Source organism: Pezoporus wallicus, unplaced genomic scaffold, assembly GCF_028554395.1.
Source record: "Pezoporus wallicus isolate ANWC-B61680 ecotype Strahan unplaced genomic scaffold, APGP_CSIRO_Pwel_v1 contig_7379, whole genome shotgun sequence".
NCBI lineage: Eukaryota > Metazoa > Chordata > Aves > Psittaciformes > Psittacidae > Pezoporus > Pezoporus wallicus.
Window position 1 is genome coordinate 951757 of NW_026642884.1, and position 18191 is coordinate 969947.

The 18191-nt window shown below is 41.4% G+C and overlaps 1 protein-coding gene across 2 annotated transcripts in view; it reads right to left on the reverse strand.

Moving 5' to 3' along the window:
* The window catches only part of PELI2 (pellino E3 ubiquitin protein ligase family member 2), a 78967-nt gene that overhangs the window by 34792 nt on the left and 25984 nt on the right, over positions 1 to 18191 (reverse strand). For both annotated transcript variants that reach the window (XM_057433036.1, XM_057433035.1), the window contains exon 2: positions 17812 to 17941. In XM_057433036.1, coding sequence (XP_057289019.1) covers positions 17812 to 17941 — 130 coding nt within the window. The remainder of the gene's footprint in view (positions 1 to 17811; positions 17942 to 18191) is intronic.

Below are 18191 nucleotides of genomic sequence, written 5' to 3' on the forward strand. Positions count from 1 at the left end.
TGCAATTGCTGTTTGCATCCTGCCCAGTTTTTCAAAATCCCTCTGAAAACTTGGCAGCAGAACTGCATACAGTATTTCATTAAGCAGCCTCATCATCACGGACTATACAGTGCTCCTATTCCCTTACTCCTACTGCTTCCCTCTTAATCCAAGCCAAGAATTATATCACGCCTTTTTACCAAGTGTAGAAATCTCCTGTTTCCAAGATACTGTCCCTGCTGCAATAGCTATAGACCCTACTGAAACCCCCCAAGTATTTAGTGTTGCTGGAATTTTGGTTAAAGTTCTATTACAAACAACATGCCTCTTTAAAAAAGGAACTATATCACCAAACTATTTATTCCACTCTATACAGCCACCCTTATTTTATTTAGCCTTCTGACAGCTGAACTGCTAATAATTTTGTCAAATGAAGTTTGTGGGATTTGCTATGTGGGCTTCTTTGGTTTGTTTGTTTGTTTTTTTTTAAAAAAAATCTTTCAAATGATGTGTTTAGTGCTGTAAATTTCTGCTGTGTTATTCCATTAGTGATCAGCTAAATTCCACAAATAACTTATTGGGATTTTAGTTAACAGCCAGCTGATAGTGGTTGAGACTATAAAATCACATACAGCTCCTTCCCATGTCTGTTTCTTGACTTTTTGTATCAGAGTATCATTAGCTAAAAAACGTAATATCTTAGAGAATAAGGAAAATGCAACGCACAAGTTACCATCAGTGAGCTGTTCTACCATCCTTGTGCACAATTCTCACTTTAGTGTCACACAATACTGTGCAAACACTAGCAGTAATTTTACTCCTCTCAGCTAAAAACAAGTAAGCTTCCTCACACTTACCATATTAATAGCACAGTTCAACTGTTATGACCAGGCAGCTGAACCACAGTAACTTGTTTAGGATTACACACAACAGGGTATTGATACCGTTAATCAGACAAGCTGCATGCCCAGGTCCTGTATACATCAGCACATTATCAACAAGAGCAGTCCACAGAGCTCCCACCCTGTACATGGAGTTGTAAGAAATTCAATCCCAGTCCCTTTATCACCCGGTTTACCTTTCACACTCTTAGCAGACCATTAAAACTCTTCAGGAATTCCCCCACTGATAATACCAATAATGAATCACCAAGCCATGTGCTCTTGCTCTCTCTTTGGCCACTCAGGATTCTTGGAAACTCATTTAAAAAGTATTCTTAACATGAGGAGGCCATGGAGGTGTTGGAGCAAGTCCAGAGGAGGTCATGAGGATGATAAGGGGGCTTGAGCACCTCCCCTGTGAAGGCGAGCCGAGAAGGTTGGGCCTGTTCAGCCAGAAGAGAAGCTGTGTGGAGACCTCATAGCAGCCTTCTAGTATCTGAAGGGGGCCTACAAGGATGCAAATAGAGGGACTGTAGCAACAGGACAAGGAGGAATAGGTTTAAACAGGGGAAGTTTAGATAGGATATAAAGAGGAAATTCTTTACTGTAAGGGTGGTGAGGCACTGGAATGGGTTGCCCAAGGATGTTGTGAATGCTCCACCCCTGACAGTGTTCAAGGCCAGGTTGGATGGAGTCTTGGGTGACATGGTTTAGTGCGAGGGGTCCCTGTCCATGGCAGGGAGGGTCGGAACTAGATGATCTTAAGGTCCTTTCCAACCCTAACTATTCTATGATTCTATATGACTCTTCTAGCACATATCAATAAACCAGGACTCACCTCATAACTCCCCAGTGAACAGACATGCTGTTCTGCTTTTCTCCCCAAATAACAGGCAACAAAAACATGCGCGAACAGGGATGAAAACACACTGAAGAGGTGCTGCGCAAGCCTTATCATGCCTACCTCCCTCTGGGAACAAAAGACAGCCAGGCTTTCTCATGTTCCTAACAAACTTAAAGAACGCTTCATTACTCCAGCTGTACAAAAGACACTGTAATGGGCTCAAATAACTGAAATGGGTGAGAAACTAAATTCTGGTATTCATGCTATGCTCTTGCCCCTTCGTCAACAAAAACATGAAGGTAAGTAGTTTAGAATACAACATTCCCTCTCCCTACTTCCTCATAAGCCTTCTGAAAGTGTCCTTTATTATATCGGCAAAAAACCTCAGGAAGCTACAGAAATGCCAGAGAAAGTTTCGTCTTAGAGAGTCCTTGAATTACTACATAGGCATGCAAGGAATTTCTTTGGACTAGAACCTCCTGAATGTGTTTCTCACATATGCTATTTAACATACATAACAGAATTTGCCCGGGTGCTCCAAATTATCTTCAATAACGGATGACACCACCACTTACAAAAAAAATAGGGTCATCCTTCATATAGTCCTGTCTTCCACTGCAATGAAACAAAATAACGCACAACACCAGAACCATATCAACTCTTTGTGGATATTCAAGGATCACCTACTACAAGCTCAAGAGTGTTGCATCCCAACTAGAAGGAAGTGAAGCACGAGGGCCAGGAGACGTCCTTGGATGGATAAGGAGCTGCTGAGGAAAATTCAAAGGAAAAAAGAGGCTTACAAAAAGTGGAAGAAGGACAGGCAGCCTGGGAAGAGTACAGGGATGTTGTTTGGGAAACTAGGGACCAGGTTAGGAAAGCTAAGGCCCAGTTAGAATTAAACTTGGCTAGGGATGTTAAGGATAACAGGAAGGGATTCTATAGGTATGTAGCAAATAAAAAACAGACTAGGGAGAATGTAGGCCCCCTCAGGAAGCTCTTGGGAGAACTGGCTACACAGGATTTGGAGAAGGCTGAGGTTCTGAATGACTTCTTTGCCTCGGTCTTCACTGGCAAAGGCTCTGACCAAACCACCCAAGTCTTGGAAGGCAGATGCAGGGACTGTGAGAATGAAGACCCTAGGCCCACTGTAGGAGAGGATCTGGTTTGAGACCATCTTAAAAATCTGAACGTGCACAAGTCCATGGGACCTGATGAAATCCATCCGCGGGTCTTGAAGGAGCTGGCAAATGAAGTTGCGAAGCCACTGTCCATCATATTTGAGAAATCATGGCAGTCAGGTGAAGCTCCCGATGACTGGAAAAAGGGAAATATAACCCCCATTTTCAAGAAGGGGAAAATGGATGACCCAGGGAATTACAGACCAGTCAGTCTCACCTCTGTGCATGACAAAATCTTGGAGCAGATTCTCCTGGAAGGCATGCTGAGGCACATGAAAATCAACAAGGTGCTTGGTGACAGCCAGCATGGCTTCACTAAGGGGAAATTCTGCCTGACCAATTTGGTGGCCTTCTATGGACCACTGATGGACAGGGGTAGAGCAGTTGATGTCATCTACCTGGACTTGTGTAAAGCGTTCGACACTGTCCCACACGACATCCTTGTCTCTAAATTGGAGAGACATCAATTTGATGGATGGACCACTCGGTGGATAAAGAACTGGCTGGATGGCCGCACGCAAAGAGTTGTGGTCAATGGCTCAATGTCCGGCTGGAGACCAGTAACAAGTGGTGTCCCTCAGGGATCGGTGTTGGGACCGGTCTTGTTTAACATCTTCATCGCTGACAGGGACAGTGGGATTGAGTGCGCCCTCAGCAAGTTTGCCGATGACACCAAGCTGTGTGGTTCGGTTGATACCCTGGAGGGAAGAAATGCCATCCAGAGGGACCTCGACACGCTTGTGAGGTGGGCTGATGCCAACCTCATGAAGTTTAACCGTGACAAGTGCAAGGTCCTACACCGGGGTCGGAGCAATCCCAGGCACAGCTACAGGTTGGGCAGAGAAGAGATTCAGAGCAGCCCTGTGGAGAAGAACTTGGGGGTGCTGGTTGATGAGAAAATGAACATGAGCCAGCAGTGTGCGCTCGCAGCCCAGAAAGCCAACCGTATCCTGGGCTGCATCAAAAGGAGCGTGACCAGCAGGTCGAAGGAGGTGATCCTGCCCCTCTACCTTGCTCTCGTGAGACCTCACTTGGAGTATTGTGTGCAGTTCTGGTGTCCTCAACATAAAAAAGACATGGAACTGTTGGAACAAGTCTAGAGAAGGGCCACGAGGATGATCAGGGGACTGGAGCACCTCCCGTATGAAGACAGGCTGAGGAAGTTGGGGCTGCTCAGCCTGGAGAAGAGAAGGCTGCCTGGAGACCTCATAGCAGCCTTCCAGTATCTGAAGGGGGCCTATAGGGATGCTGCAGAGGGACTCTTCATTAGAGACCCTCTAATGATAGGACAAGGGGTAGCGGGTTAGAACTTAAACAGGGGAAGTTTAGATTGGATATAAGGAGGAAATTCTTTCCTGTTAGGGTGGTGAGGCACTGGAACAGGTTGCCCAAGGATGTTGTGAATGCTCCATCCCTGGCAGTGTTCAAGGCCAGGTTGGATGAAGCCTTGGGTGATACGGTTTAGTGTGAGGTGTCCCTGCCCATGGCAGGGGGGCTGGAACTATATGATCTTAAGGTCCTTTCCAACCCTAACTATTCTATGATTCTATGAATATTCAATACTCACTGCTCAAAGGTAAGCGTAAGATTTTAAAGTATTAATTGCCTGTCAAACTGCATTAAGCAATATTAGAAATACACCAGTTTAATGCTATCTCAGAGATACAACTGTCCCTGTCTGTAGCTGAGAGCAATGAATTAGCTGATGCAATAAAAGTCTCAATACTTTTGCTACATCACAGTCACACAAGTAGGTTTAAATACTAGGTCTGTCAGACTTCACATAGATCTTCCTGCTGCTACAACATCAGTGAAAAAGGGCAGTTAAACATTCCATCTGCAAGTATGGAATAGTACACACAAGAAATATCTGTTGCGTCTGCTGAATCCCAAACTTCATGGTGCTGGGCAACAGAAGCAGCTAAAGAGGAGCCACTTTAATGAAGCCCCACGGGAGTAACAAAGCTAGTGATAATTGCAGCTTTGTATCTCTGCACATCAACCTGACTAACTTCTGTTAGGAAATTCAGACAATTTCACAAATTAATTCAAGTTTTTTTTTTTTTCTCAATTTTAGTTAAGAAGAAACAAAAACCGCACAGCACTTCTGGAAAAGGCATTCATAAAAGAACAATGCACTTAAGTTGTAAGAACAAAAGACAAGGCATTCCTGCTGGAGGAAAAAAGCTGAGTTGTTACTATGAAGCTTCTCCAGTGAGAATGCTACAGGAAAAACTATCTGAAATTCTGTCTAGATCCAGAAACACTCTTTTTATTTGTGACACCAGGACATCAAAAATCAGTGTTCTGCTGGTAGACACGCACACAGATGACAGACACTTTCTGTTCAGACTAGCTTCCAAGGAAAATAATAGTTTTGAAGAAACGGCAGCTATGAAAGAACAGCATTTTTGCCTTCAGTAGCAAAAGGCCTCAATATCAAGTAAAATACAAAGGCAGCAGAAGAGTTTGAAGTCTATAACGTAATTTTTAATGCTTGTTTTTGTGCATTTTACTTAGCAAAGCATATAAAGTACTGATTTTCAGTATGAAATAGTAAAATGAAGAGATAATCTACTATAACTAATATCCTAATTATAGAAACATGTTTATTATCCCAAGATTCCCCTTCACAGAACATGAACAAATAGCAGTGCAATAAATACTACAACTTCCTGCTTTACAAAGTTAAGACCTATTTCTTTATGAAGATTCAAAACTAGGACTCAATGAAGAATTTAGGATTTAAGCCAGAACCCACTGATTCTGAACTACCTTCATGAACACAGGCGTTAAAAGCAAATTATTAACAATCTGTAATTCTACATTTTAGATTAAAATATCTTTCCCAGATCTGATGGCATATGTGAACATTCTGACAACACATCCCCTCCCCTTCTATTGCTACACTGCTGTGGTTTGTGTTCAGAGACAAGAAACTTGCTATGGCAAAACCCAGTTTCTCATTTGACAGCTTAAGAGGAAAATAAAAAATAATCAAATCCTACCAACAGAGTGATGGTTCGACATTGTGCAAGCATTAGTAGTACAAACGAAAACTGGGACACATCAAGTCTCAATTCCTGAGCATATTGAACTATTTTTACTTTATGTATTCCAGTAGGAACAAGGCACTACAACCGTAGTGAGTGCTAAGCACAGTGTATGTTTTATATATTACATGCAAAATGAGCAGGCAAATTCTCTTTTAAAAAAACATGAGTGCAGTTTTAACATTATCTTTCCAAAAACAACATTGCAGAATACTTTCTAAGAAGCTCAGCAAAGGCATCTCACCTATACCTATACTGGCCAATGAAAAAACATTAAAAAAACACCAAAAAAAAACAACCAACAAACAAACAACCTCAGTACTCTTGGTGTCTCTTACTTCCCAGTGACAAGAAAAACAGAATAGGGGAGAAGCACAAGATGGGTAACTGGTAGGGGATGGGATAAATTCATCAAATCAAAGGTTCCCCTAAGTTATGCATTATATATATTTTCATAAGACACAAAGAAGATTGTGTAAGGGAAAGACAAACCACTAGTTTCTGTTTCAGCTTATTTCCACATTGTATGTCATCTTCTTGTAATAAGTTTAGAATGCACCCTTTCAAAACTATGTCAGAGCCAGATCTTTTATGTTTATTATTTAAGAGTTTAATGCAACCACCTCAACCCCAAACCTTGGCAAAGTCAGGAACTAACTCCCAGCCTAGTAACTTGCAGCAATTCACCCAAAACACCACATCAGAGAGCAGGTCTTCACACTGCTTACACATACAACCAAACTGCATACTTGAAGACAACCTGCCCCAGCAAAGTATCTATCAGTTTCTGCCAAAAGCCCTACTTTCTCATCTTAGCAAGTAAATCTTCATCTAGAGAGAAAGAGAATGCAGGAAGGGAAATACCTCCTTAACGTAATGGAATCAAGCAATGCAATGCCACCATATCACTGCCACCACACAACTGTCAACGTCCCAAAGCATTAGACAGTGTTCCACATCAAGAGTTTACAATATGAGGAAAAATGGAAAAAAAGCAATTGCAGACAGGACAGCAGTAGTGTATGCAGATACTGGTATAGAGGGAGACTAAAGCACTAAGGATTAGAAATAAAGTTGGATGTCAGAGGTTTGCAGGGGAGGTACAGGCTGATCTGTCAGGATCTGCAGATGTTCCTCACACCTACTCACCAGGAAGAAGCATCCTGAACTTGAAGGTCTGGATTTAAACCCCACAGCAAATAGGAAGAAAAGCATTCTGCCAAAGTCTTTTAGTAACTGATGGTAAATAAATAGTAGTTGTCCAATATCTGAACAAAGTACAAGGTACAGATCACATAACTCCTGTTTAGATTTACTGAATGAACTCTGTACCCAAATTTCACTGTAACAAGTTCTATAGCCATCAAACTAAAGCTACAAATTCTCTCTCAAAAAAAATTACAGTACTCTTTAAGAATTGGAATGCTTTTTTTTTTTTCCTCTCTCCAGTTCCTAACATATTTCCATGGCAAAAGCCATAAAAGCAGTTCAGAAAAATATCCATAAAATACATGCTGCATCATATAAATACACACATTACATAGGCATCTGACAAAAACATTTCTGGAAAAGTAATGAATGGGGCTACTTTAACTTAATAGCCTGAACTTTCCATAATCTAATTGAGACCTTGAGTAAATTCACATTGAATCATAGAATAGTTAGGGTTGGAAAGGACCTTAACATCATCAAGTTCCAACCCCCCTGCCATATCCAAAGGAACTTAATAGATATGCAACTTCATGCTTTTATGAAAACTTTTCTATTATTTCCAGAATTTAAAAAAAGTTCCTCAGGAAGAGTCCTGGCTTTTTTACATGATACTTTCTACTCCAGCACTATCTGCTACTATAGTATACAGATACCAAGATAAAATGTTAAATAACCAAGATATTTCCAATCAAGGAAACTAGTTAGACCTTCCCAGCAATAGTCCAGATCATAACACAGTGATATTTTAAGCTATTTAACATGGGTTGTCTCTAGCAAATTGCAAGCATTTTGTTTTGACTTACAGTTATTTATTACACTCAAGCAGCAAGAGTCAATTTTTGTGACAAAACACCAAACAGCAAGATTTCAGAAAGCTTTGACAGGGAGAGATGAGTTCAGAAGAATGCTTTATGAGCTATTAGAAGTTTCACAATCCAGCTTTCCAAGGCCAGCTTTTCATTTGGAACAAAATAAAGAGCAGCTGCCCATGCTAAAGTGAGGTCAGCTCTGTTCCTCTGCCTCCCACCTGGACCACCAAGGCACTGCCTTATTGCTGACCTTCAGCAGCCTAAAATTCTTTGGTGGGCTGAAGCACAGAGAAAACAGCATGGAAATCCAAATGCTAGCATAAGGAAACAGGGAGGAAGACAAATTTCAGTGTCTTACACAGTAGTCTATTGTCTGAAGTTTATAAGAGTAAATGTCATTACGTTAAGGCTAGCAGTCATAACTAACCCACAAAGCCCATGCAAAGTTCCTTTCAGTCCTCCTTCCAGTTTTGTGGGTTTGCAGTCACTGACCTACTCCACGTTTCCTCCAAACCTGCTTTGTAGAAAATGCAAAATTAGTAAGGTTTGGATATATGAAGTACAGTGCCATCAGATGTGCAAACTACAGAAATGAGCCCATAATTGTTGGATTTTTTTGACCATTCATGCACTCTCTTTGCATTCATGCAGTACAGAGTTTTGCTTTAATTACACTCGCCAATCGCTCTAAAACCTCAAGCATAAAAAATACACACCTCTCCCTCACCATCTCTCAACCACATCTTAATGTCCTTAATTACCACTTCTGGAATTCTGGACTCAGAAGGAGACTGCATGTTAAACAGATGCATACTCAAAATACTGTGAAGGAAGAAGCTTCAAAGGAGAGGCTGTTTGGTTATCTTTGTGATCAGCTTAGGTCCACCCATACAGTGAGGGACTCCAAGAAGAACTCCAACCCCAAAGATCCAGGTGCACAGCAGTCTCCTGGAGTTCACAGTTAAGCCAAGGACTGAATGACAACTTTTTCAAAGTACAGCATCTAGACACTTCACTATTTGTGTTAATGACTGTGACATGTAACTAGGGCAAATCTCAGGAGCTGAACTATTCTTTAGGAATGGTTCAGTCCTTTCAATGCAAGAGAGTCCACAGCAGGTTTTAACACAGCTGTAAGATGACCAAACCTTTAGCTATTTGTGGTAGCGATGGGCCATTGCTGCTCATGTCAGTTGGAGAAGACAGCACAACTTGTTCAAAAATGCACACACCTTATAGTCAGGAAGGGAAAAGCTGGAATAACCTCTCTCAGCTGCAATTAAGCTTCAGCAACAAGCAGCTGCTTAGGAAGAGCATTGTCTGGGGAAGGAACAGAACCTCAAATCCTCAGAAGCAGTAATCACTACCCAAAAAACAGCTTCCACAGAGAATTCCACAAAGTCCTGATCCTACAAAGGAAAGTATCTCTTCAGTTAACTGGAGTTTGAGATCAACTAGCAATAAAAACCGAGAAGTTTATCTTGCTGCAGTGTAAGCATATAATAGTGTGGTTTATATCAACAGGAAAGTTCCATGTTCTTTCCCCAGTTCCCTTGCTTCATCCCTCACTGAAGATGAACAGCTAAAACAGTATGGTTTTAGACACAAGAGCTACCAAAGCTGCAAACTGGAATGCTCTGTCACCTAAGTCTTCACTCAGTTGAGAAGTCTGGAAGGAGAAACAGAATTGTGCAACTACAGGTAGCTACACAAGAGGCCCTGGATCTGAAGTTTCTTTGGCTACATAGGAGCCATAGAAAAAAAAACCAACTAAAAAAAAACACAACCACACCAACAAAATGTTTGCTTCCCCTTTATCTTATACCTAAACAGGTGTAAGATAAAACAGGAATGGTTCCCAAGGAAATCTCTGCAACCACAAAAGTGGTAGTTGTCAATACCCAAGACCGAGCACGCAACACTTCTGAATGATCCCAGTCCCAGGTAGATAACTGCTGGGACACTGGTCTCGTTCTCATGAGCAATCAGACAAACATCAGGCCAGTAGTCACCTGAGTGAGAGTTCTGGGGAATATGCAAATCTGATCTCAGCACACCAAATCCAGTTTCTCAGCTTGATAGGGGCCAATACCCCTTCTTCCTTGCCAGTATCAAAAAGCAGAGGAGAAAGCATCCACCATTCCCTGACTGAAAACTCGGTGTAGGAGAGATCTTTCTGAGCTCACTCATATGGAGCTGGAGGAAAACGAGTACTGTATAAACAAGCAAGTTGGCAGTGGTGGGCCTTTAATGAGCTTCCTCAAGTCAAAGCGATAGGCATCTGCTGTTACTGAAATTAGAAGGCCAAGGTATATATTGCCATGCACATTATCTCACAATAGGCATCTGCAGAGTCCAGAACTTCCTGAAATACTGACAGAAGCACTACGGACAACAGATACATGCAGAATTTAAGGACAAGTCTGTACACACCACACAGTCTTGCATGGAGGTCATGTAAGTACAAGCTCTGATGTAGAGCCAATAGCTAGACAAACTTGTTGCCACGAAAGGAAAGCTCATGAGATGATAAAAAAAAAATGATAATGATCTTGTAGAAGCAAACCCATAGTGCTAAAGAATTCTGAATTGCTTTTATGACTGTCAAAGACACTAAAGAGCTTGGAGCAGTCAGCAAATGAAGCATCACCATAACAACTTTGCTGGGGATCCATCCTGATAAAAGTACTCCCTGTTTTCTCCTAAAAATCTTTGTGAGGTTTTTGGTGTTGAATAGGAGCAAGATCACAAAATAAAGTAGTCTTTCATCTAAAAGGAAGCATAAAACACATCTCAGACAAGAGCTCTACAAACAGTGGAATGAGGAATCTTGTCTTTTCACAAGAGTCACCCCTCTAGTACTTCACTTAGTGAACAGATAATATTACTTATTTTACTGATGTAGTCATAAAAGACTCCGAAAAAGAAAAATATTTAGATTTTGTTCTTTCCATCAAGAAAATCTCAAAGCAGTCTGGAAAATAAGTATTCCCTAATTTGTAAAACAGGAATAGCAGCTGTTTGTGTCTTTGAAAAGTTACTGTTGGCCCATGAAGCTTGAATTACTTTCTGTGTTTTCAAAATAATTGCCCCTCTCAACAAAGCCTTGGAGCATAGGAGTTTCTACTCTTTGATGCAGTTCCAACTCCTTTGTTCCAGGAGAGCTGTTCCATACTGCTGTGACCGAGTATATGCTACCTGATTTTTCCAAAACGCAACATTCCATTTAAAATAATTTAATTTGGACATTAAAGTTCAAGATAACAGGAAAAGCATATATGTCATTAGCTGCATGTTCCCACATTTTCTTTTGAGCATGAAAAGACCTACATGCGCAACATTCATAAATACTCCAGTAACCTTTCATTTCACTGAAAGGGGGCAAGAGAAGAAAAATGTGCACACTGCTTCTTTAAAATGCTAGGGTATCTGTCTTCAGTTCTGTGGTACAAGTCTCAGTCAAGGACAGGCTCTGTGTCATATGTGCTAATTCTATACAGTCTAGAATCCAAATGTCTGTCTCTAAAGTGGCTTTGAAGTTCAAAGCTAATGTGAAAATTACACTTCAGACTTATGTAAAGTCCCCCCACAACAGAGGTGATGAAATTTCCAAATCAGTAGCTAGGAACTTCTCCATTTTTATTCCTAACAGTCCCAGACTCTTGCAACAACTGTGTACAAGCCTCTGTAGTCATCAGGCTGTTCACAACTGTGCTGCAGCACAGCCTACCCAAACACCTGGAACACAACAGTAGATTGCCCTCACTTTCTAATATTCTAGGGAGGTTCTCAATTAGTAATGCCAACTTGCAATGATGTGTTATCCCCAAGAGCAAGTTCAACAAAAGGCATTACCACCACACAAGTAGGAATATTACACTCAGTCCATGCAGCTTCATGTGATCCGAAACCAGTATTGTGTTTTCTCTTAACTTTCCAGAGGCTCCAACCAGCCCAGCTCTCAGGAGGCATGCACTTCTAATACCAGATCTATTCCAGCCAATAAGAGTCTAAGTAGAATAAATGCAGAACAGGACAGACCTTCACCACTACAGTAGGTGGTCTAAAGTTTCCACTCTAAATCCTAGGAATGGTAGGGAAGCATGCAGAACCCAGTCAAATTGGAACAAGACAGTTTTAAACAAGTCCTGCTACATAAAGCTAGAGTAGTGAAATTGTTACCTGTCAGTGAAATGAGTGGCTCTGCTGCCTGCAGTATAAATACTACTTGAAGCTCTTCCAGTGGCACAAACAATTGAGGATATTCCCTGAGGGACAGCAAAGGTTTGCAGCATCTGACCTTACGCTACAGCATGTTAAACTCAGCTGGGATACAGTCTCTACATAGCTCTCCATTACCACAAGACCAAACTCCCCCAGGTTATTTCTGACAGGGTAAAGGAAGTTGCAAACTGACAGATACTGCACAGCAGTGGGTTACACTTCCGAAGTATACAGGGAAATGTAACACTAATGAGTTTCTTAACACTAGCTCTGGTGATCACTGCATCTTCCTCTGCTTTCGAAGGGCACCCAAATTAAAGTACTCTAAATGTTGATTTAGAGCAGATGTAGTTTAAACAGCTTACAAGGAAAGCATTTTTGGATCTTTTGTCTACCCTCTGAAGGGAGAGCATGAAAGCAAAAAGCAACTTTAAGTCATTAAAAAAAAAAACTGTTGTAGTCCTCAGCAATTTTTAATCGCCTTCCTTCACTAAACATCTGGTTTTTGTTAGAAAACACTATAAAATGATTTTGAAAAACCTTTGACATGCATTCTGCTTAATAGGTCCCAAAAGCTCAGGAAGGAGAGCTTCAAACCAAGTTACAGTTGTTATTTATTAAGCCCTACTAATGAAATTGGTCTAACTATTTTCTTCTAACCATTCCCTACTATCTACAAGGGCAAGGGGACAGGGACTTAGCATGTTATTGTGATGCTCATTTAATTTAAGACAAGGATATTACACCAAGGGAACTATCAGGCAGACTCAGTCTGATGAGCCAAGAAAAAGCTGCCTCTGCACAACTCAAGTCTCACAAGATACCTATGTGATTAAGTTACTTCAGAACAAATTAGTGCTCTGTGAACTGATTACACCATAAATAAGCCCAACAGGAAAGACAGAAGTCACTGACAGACACAGCATCCTCCTGACAGCAGCTGAGCTTTACAGCTCTCATCCAGAGCAAACATCAAAAAGCTGTCAGTGCCAAAAGGATTTCTGGTCTTTTTACTCAAAATTCATGAAGTATGTCAAAGCAGATGCAGTATCTACAGTAGATAACTAATCACAAGAATCCTATACTTTCATTTCATCTCATCACTCAAAGCACAAATTGCAGCTCTCTTCCCCACCTAGTAATTACTTGTCTGGCTGCATTTTGTTCTTCTCCAGTAGCAACATGAAGCTTGATTTGAGCTGCAGGAACACAGCCAGTGACTACACAAGCTGCTGTTGTGATAGCACAAAGCAGAAGCCAACTCGGCAGGTAATTGGACTTGAAGTGGGAAAGATCTTCCCCAGTCAGCTTGGAATAGTAATTTCGTAGGGGAGAAACTAGGTTGTCTTCATCTACTACAGGTTACAAAAAGAAAATTTTGATGCCAAGACAGACATAATAAATAACAAGACATACCACCATAAAACAGTATTAAAGGGGGTGTGTGGGGGTGTGTTGCACTGCAGTAATTTAAGACATTTGCAATCTTCTATCAAGTCAGTAGCAAGAAACAGGTATCAAAGCACAACATTCACTTGCTAGAATGGAGTACTTCTAGTGCTTGCTAGTTTTATTCTCCTGCCCACTGACACAGTACTTTGGAAAGTCTCAAACTCCAGAATTCTAGAATTCATTCATGCTTCCACAGTAATCCTAGGGAATCCTGGAGGGCTAATGTCAACAATTCAAGCTTCCTAATGTGCATTTGAGTTACTTAACTATGGCATGAAGCTCCTTCATTTTTCTAAAATTCACATCCATGGAAATAATTCCAAAACACTGGAAACCAATAAAGAAATTTAAATGTGCACAAACCTGAAGTCACAGGGGTATTACAGGTCTTCAGTATTCAGCATCACCAGTAACCTCACTGTTAACACCAGCTGCCAGCACCCATTGTTCCACAAAAACAACTCCAACTAACAACATCTAACAAGGATGCTGCTAATGGCTATGAAGAGGAGGGAACAAACTGATGTTCCAACTATGCCTGCACAGGGGGAAGTGTTAACCTAAAAGCCCACTGAATCAACAGCCTGGATATATTTGGGAACCCGAGTATCTCTGCTTAGCAGAAATTGGGATCATACAATTTTATATAGGACAGGGTGTATTAGGGCCCGCAATATGGAGCGCCTTTTCTACAAGGAAATGCTGAGAGTTGAGGTTGTTCAGCATGGAGAAGACTCCAGGGAGACCTTACTGCAGCCTTTCAGTCCTTAAAATGGGCCTATAAGAAAGACAGGGAGATACTTCTCAGCAGGGCTGCTGTAATAGGATGTGGGGTCATGGTTTCAAACTAAAAAAGATTCAGGCAGGATGTGAGGAAAAAAATTTTTACAATGAGGGTGGTAAAACACCAGCACAGGTTGCCCAGCGAGGTGGTGGATGCACCATCCCTGGAGACATTCAAGGCCAGGCTGGATGTGGTTCTGGTCAACCTGATGTAGTTGAAGATGCCCCTCCTAATTGCAGGGAGTTTGGACTAGATGACCTTTGAAGGTCCCTTCCAACCCAAACTGTTCTATGATTCTATGAATCACTACAGTCCCTAATGAAGAGTCTCAATCCAGCATCCTCATAGGTCCCCTTCAGATACTGGAAGGCTGCTATGAGGTCCTCACACAGCCTCCTCTTCTCCAGGCTGAACAGCCCCAACCTTCTCAGCCCATCTTCCTACGGGAGGTGCTCGACTCCCCTTATAGTCCTTGTGGCCCTTCTCTGGACTTGCTCCAACAGCTCCATATCCTTCTTATGCTGAGGACACCAGAACTGCACACAGTGCTCCAACTGGGGTCTCACAAGAGCAGAACAGCTGGGCAGGATCACCTCCTTCAACCTGCTGGTCACACTCCTTTTGATGCGGCCCAGGATACAGTTGGCTTTCTGGGCTGTGAGCACACACTGAAGCCAGCTCATGTTCAGTTTCTCACCAATTAGCACCCCCAAGTCCTCCTCCACTGGGCTGCTCCGAATCACTTCTCCACCCAATCTGTAGCTGTGCTTGGGATTGCCCTGACCAGGTGTATGACCTTGTACTTTGCATTATTAAATTTCATGAGGTTGGCACTGGCCAACCTGTCAAGCATGTCAGGGTCCCTCTGGATGAAGGGAACTTCTCCCAGCTGCCATGACTTTTCAGATATGATGGCCAGTGGCTTAGCAACTTCATTCGCCAGCTCCTTTAGGACCTGTGGATGGATTTCATCAGGTTCCATGGACCTGTGCACATTCAGATTCTTAGGATGAACTCAGACCTGGTCCTCTCCTACAGTGGGCTTAAGGTCTTCATTCTTGCAGTCCCTGTAGCTGTCTTCAAAGACTTGAGCAGTGTACTCAGAGCACTTGCCAGTGAAGTCTGAGGCAAAGAAGTCATTCAGAACCTCAGCCAGTTCTCCTGTTTCCTCAGAAGGCCAAACAATTCTAAACTTTCTTTGGCAACTCCAGAAGGCAGAGTGGCAAAACCACAAGCATTCCAGTGGAAAACACAAAAGGCACTGATTCATATGCAATTAACTCAGCTAAATTTACTACAGAAAAAATTGCTACTCCAGCTGTCCTTGACACCTGCATAGCAGAGACAATGGAACATAACGAGCATCCTCTTATGATCTATTGCAGTTTTCAAGCTGACACTCGAAACTGGTGGCAGTTACAGTTCTTGAGCTGCTGCGTTAATACAATTAGCACAAACCCAGCCATGCACCTTACTCCAGCATCCATGCTACAGCAAAGGCAAAACACTTCTAAATCCACCACACAAAAAGCATTTATACTCTAAAAATGTCTTTCTACTCAAAGCCTCAGTTTACAAAGTGACGGTCAAGCAAAGCAAAACAGAGAACTGGTATCTGGAAAGTTAGAAGGAAGGATGTAGAGGGAGAAAACTTCTTAATACCCTATGCAGCCCTGTTTTATCTTCCTAAAAGAGTTAGGCTTAAAGACTGAGAGCAGAACAAAATTTCCGAGGTCAAGCTGCACATTATTTTTCAAGAACAAAGCAGCTCACTTTTTTTTTACTGGTCTATGTTTCTGCAGTCATTCACAGCAGCTGTATGCAGAAACCATCCCTAGTGAAACAGATTGAGGCTCTGGTGTCTAAGATGTCAGACAAGTCTACCAAAGAGTTTTAAAATGTAAGATTTCTTTCTGAGCATCAAAAGAGCGCTAACGGGAATCCACTGCATCACTGTTCCGGCACAAGTCCACCAGCCTTGTGCCAGACAACAGTATAAATACACAAAAGGGCTTTTATAAGGGTTCAGAGAAAGTGCAAAAGAATACATTCAAGCTGATATATCTACCTGAATCCAAATCCTCAAAGGAGGGGCTTTAATGTCTCAGCCCTATGCTATCTTTATAAGGGCACTAATTTGTACAGCACACATTTTATCTTCACTACAGTAACACCATAAATGAACGTTAACCAGATACCTTGCAGTGTCTGCCAGGTATTCAAATATCTTGCAACTCAAATGCTGAAATACTATCTGCAGTCCAAATGATTAAGATTATCCACCAAGAACACGCATATATTCCCATCAGCTAGTATTTTATATAACACTTTAAAATTTGTTAATCTTTAAGCAACAGACCAGAGTTACCAACATACAAACATATACTACAGGCCTATTGTGAAAGTTTACTTAGTCAGAAAGATGCAACTTCCAAATGCTTTCATTTTGAGGATACAGACAGTGAAAAATACTTACAGAGACTACATATTTAGCTGCTCTAGGCATACCCTATACAATCTTTTAAAATAACAGGCTCTGACATTGTAGATTTTAATAAGTTTAGGTGCTTACTGTGTATGGTATGTATTGTAAATGAAAATATAAGCCTATACTCTGTATTAAATGGTATTCCTCTCTTGGTCTAAGTTAGCACACATCTGAGAATGGTGTAGGTTCTCTCCCTCCCCTGATGTGTATTTCAGTAAAAGTGATGTACACCTCTTACACCATCCATTTGTGTGTCATCACCACAGAACTCTCCCTCCAGTGGCTCTAGTCACTTTTTGCTACTAGGAGAAAGGCTTTGAGGAGACATTGCATGACTTTCTGCAGCTTAAAACATGCTCCATAACCAGAACTCTAACCAGACAGTTCTATATATTATTACTATACTGACATATTTACTTTACTGCTTTTCCTCCATGAATTAACATATTTACTGTTTTTTCAACTTCATCTACACCAAACTTCAGGTAACATATACAATACCATTATTAGCAACAAAAATGAAAGGCACAGAGGCATTCACTACTTTATTTATACTATGTTAACTTCCTGAAGGGGAAAGAGACCCAGTAAGAAAGCAATTAACACACTGCTTTTATTTGCATCACCTGACTACCCCATGGCTCACCACTGACAAAGTCAACTTTTGGAACAGCAGCAGAAAGGTTCTCTCATACCTCAAGTTAAAGACTATTTTAAACAGGTAACTGGGTTAAAATTGAAGATTATACTCCCAGAAAGAAAATCCACTGCAGTCTTTTCATTAAAACGAATATATCTGACTACCAAAGAATGGACCAGCAGCAAGATAAATCAGCAGTAATTCAGGAGATGTTCACCACCCAGGATCATCAGAAAAAACAGGATATGCCCCACTGCCCCATACCTTTGATGCTTGAGGAGTAGAAATCACATGAACAGTGCTGGGCTTAACTCCGTTTGCCTTTGGTCGCTTATAGAGGGCAAATCTGCTTTTCCTGCGCCCTCTGTCACCATTAGGAAGGGATCCATTATACCTAGAAATAAACAAAAAAAGTTTGGCACAAACCACCACCAATTTGGAATACAGAAAAGGAGTGAAGCAATTTGGTCACAATATCCTGATATCATCAAATACATGGGGCAAAAGCAAGAACCACCATGATAAGTTTTGTTTCCTGAATTACGAGTATTCAAATACTCTTTACCCACCAATGATCGATATCTTATTCATCCTTAATAAATAAACTACTAACGAAATACTGAGTAGTTAAGCTGATGAAATAC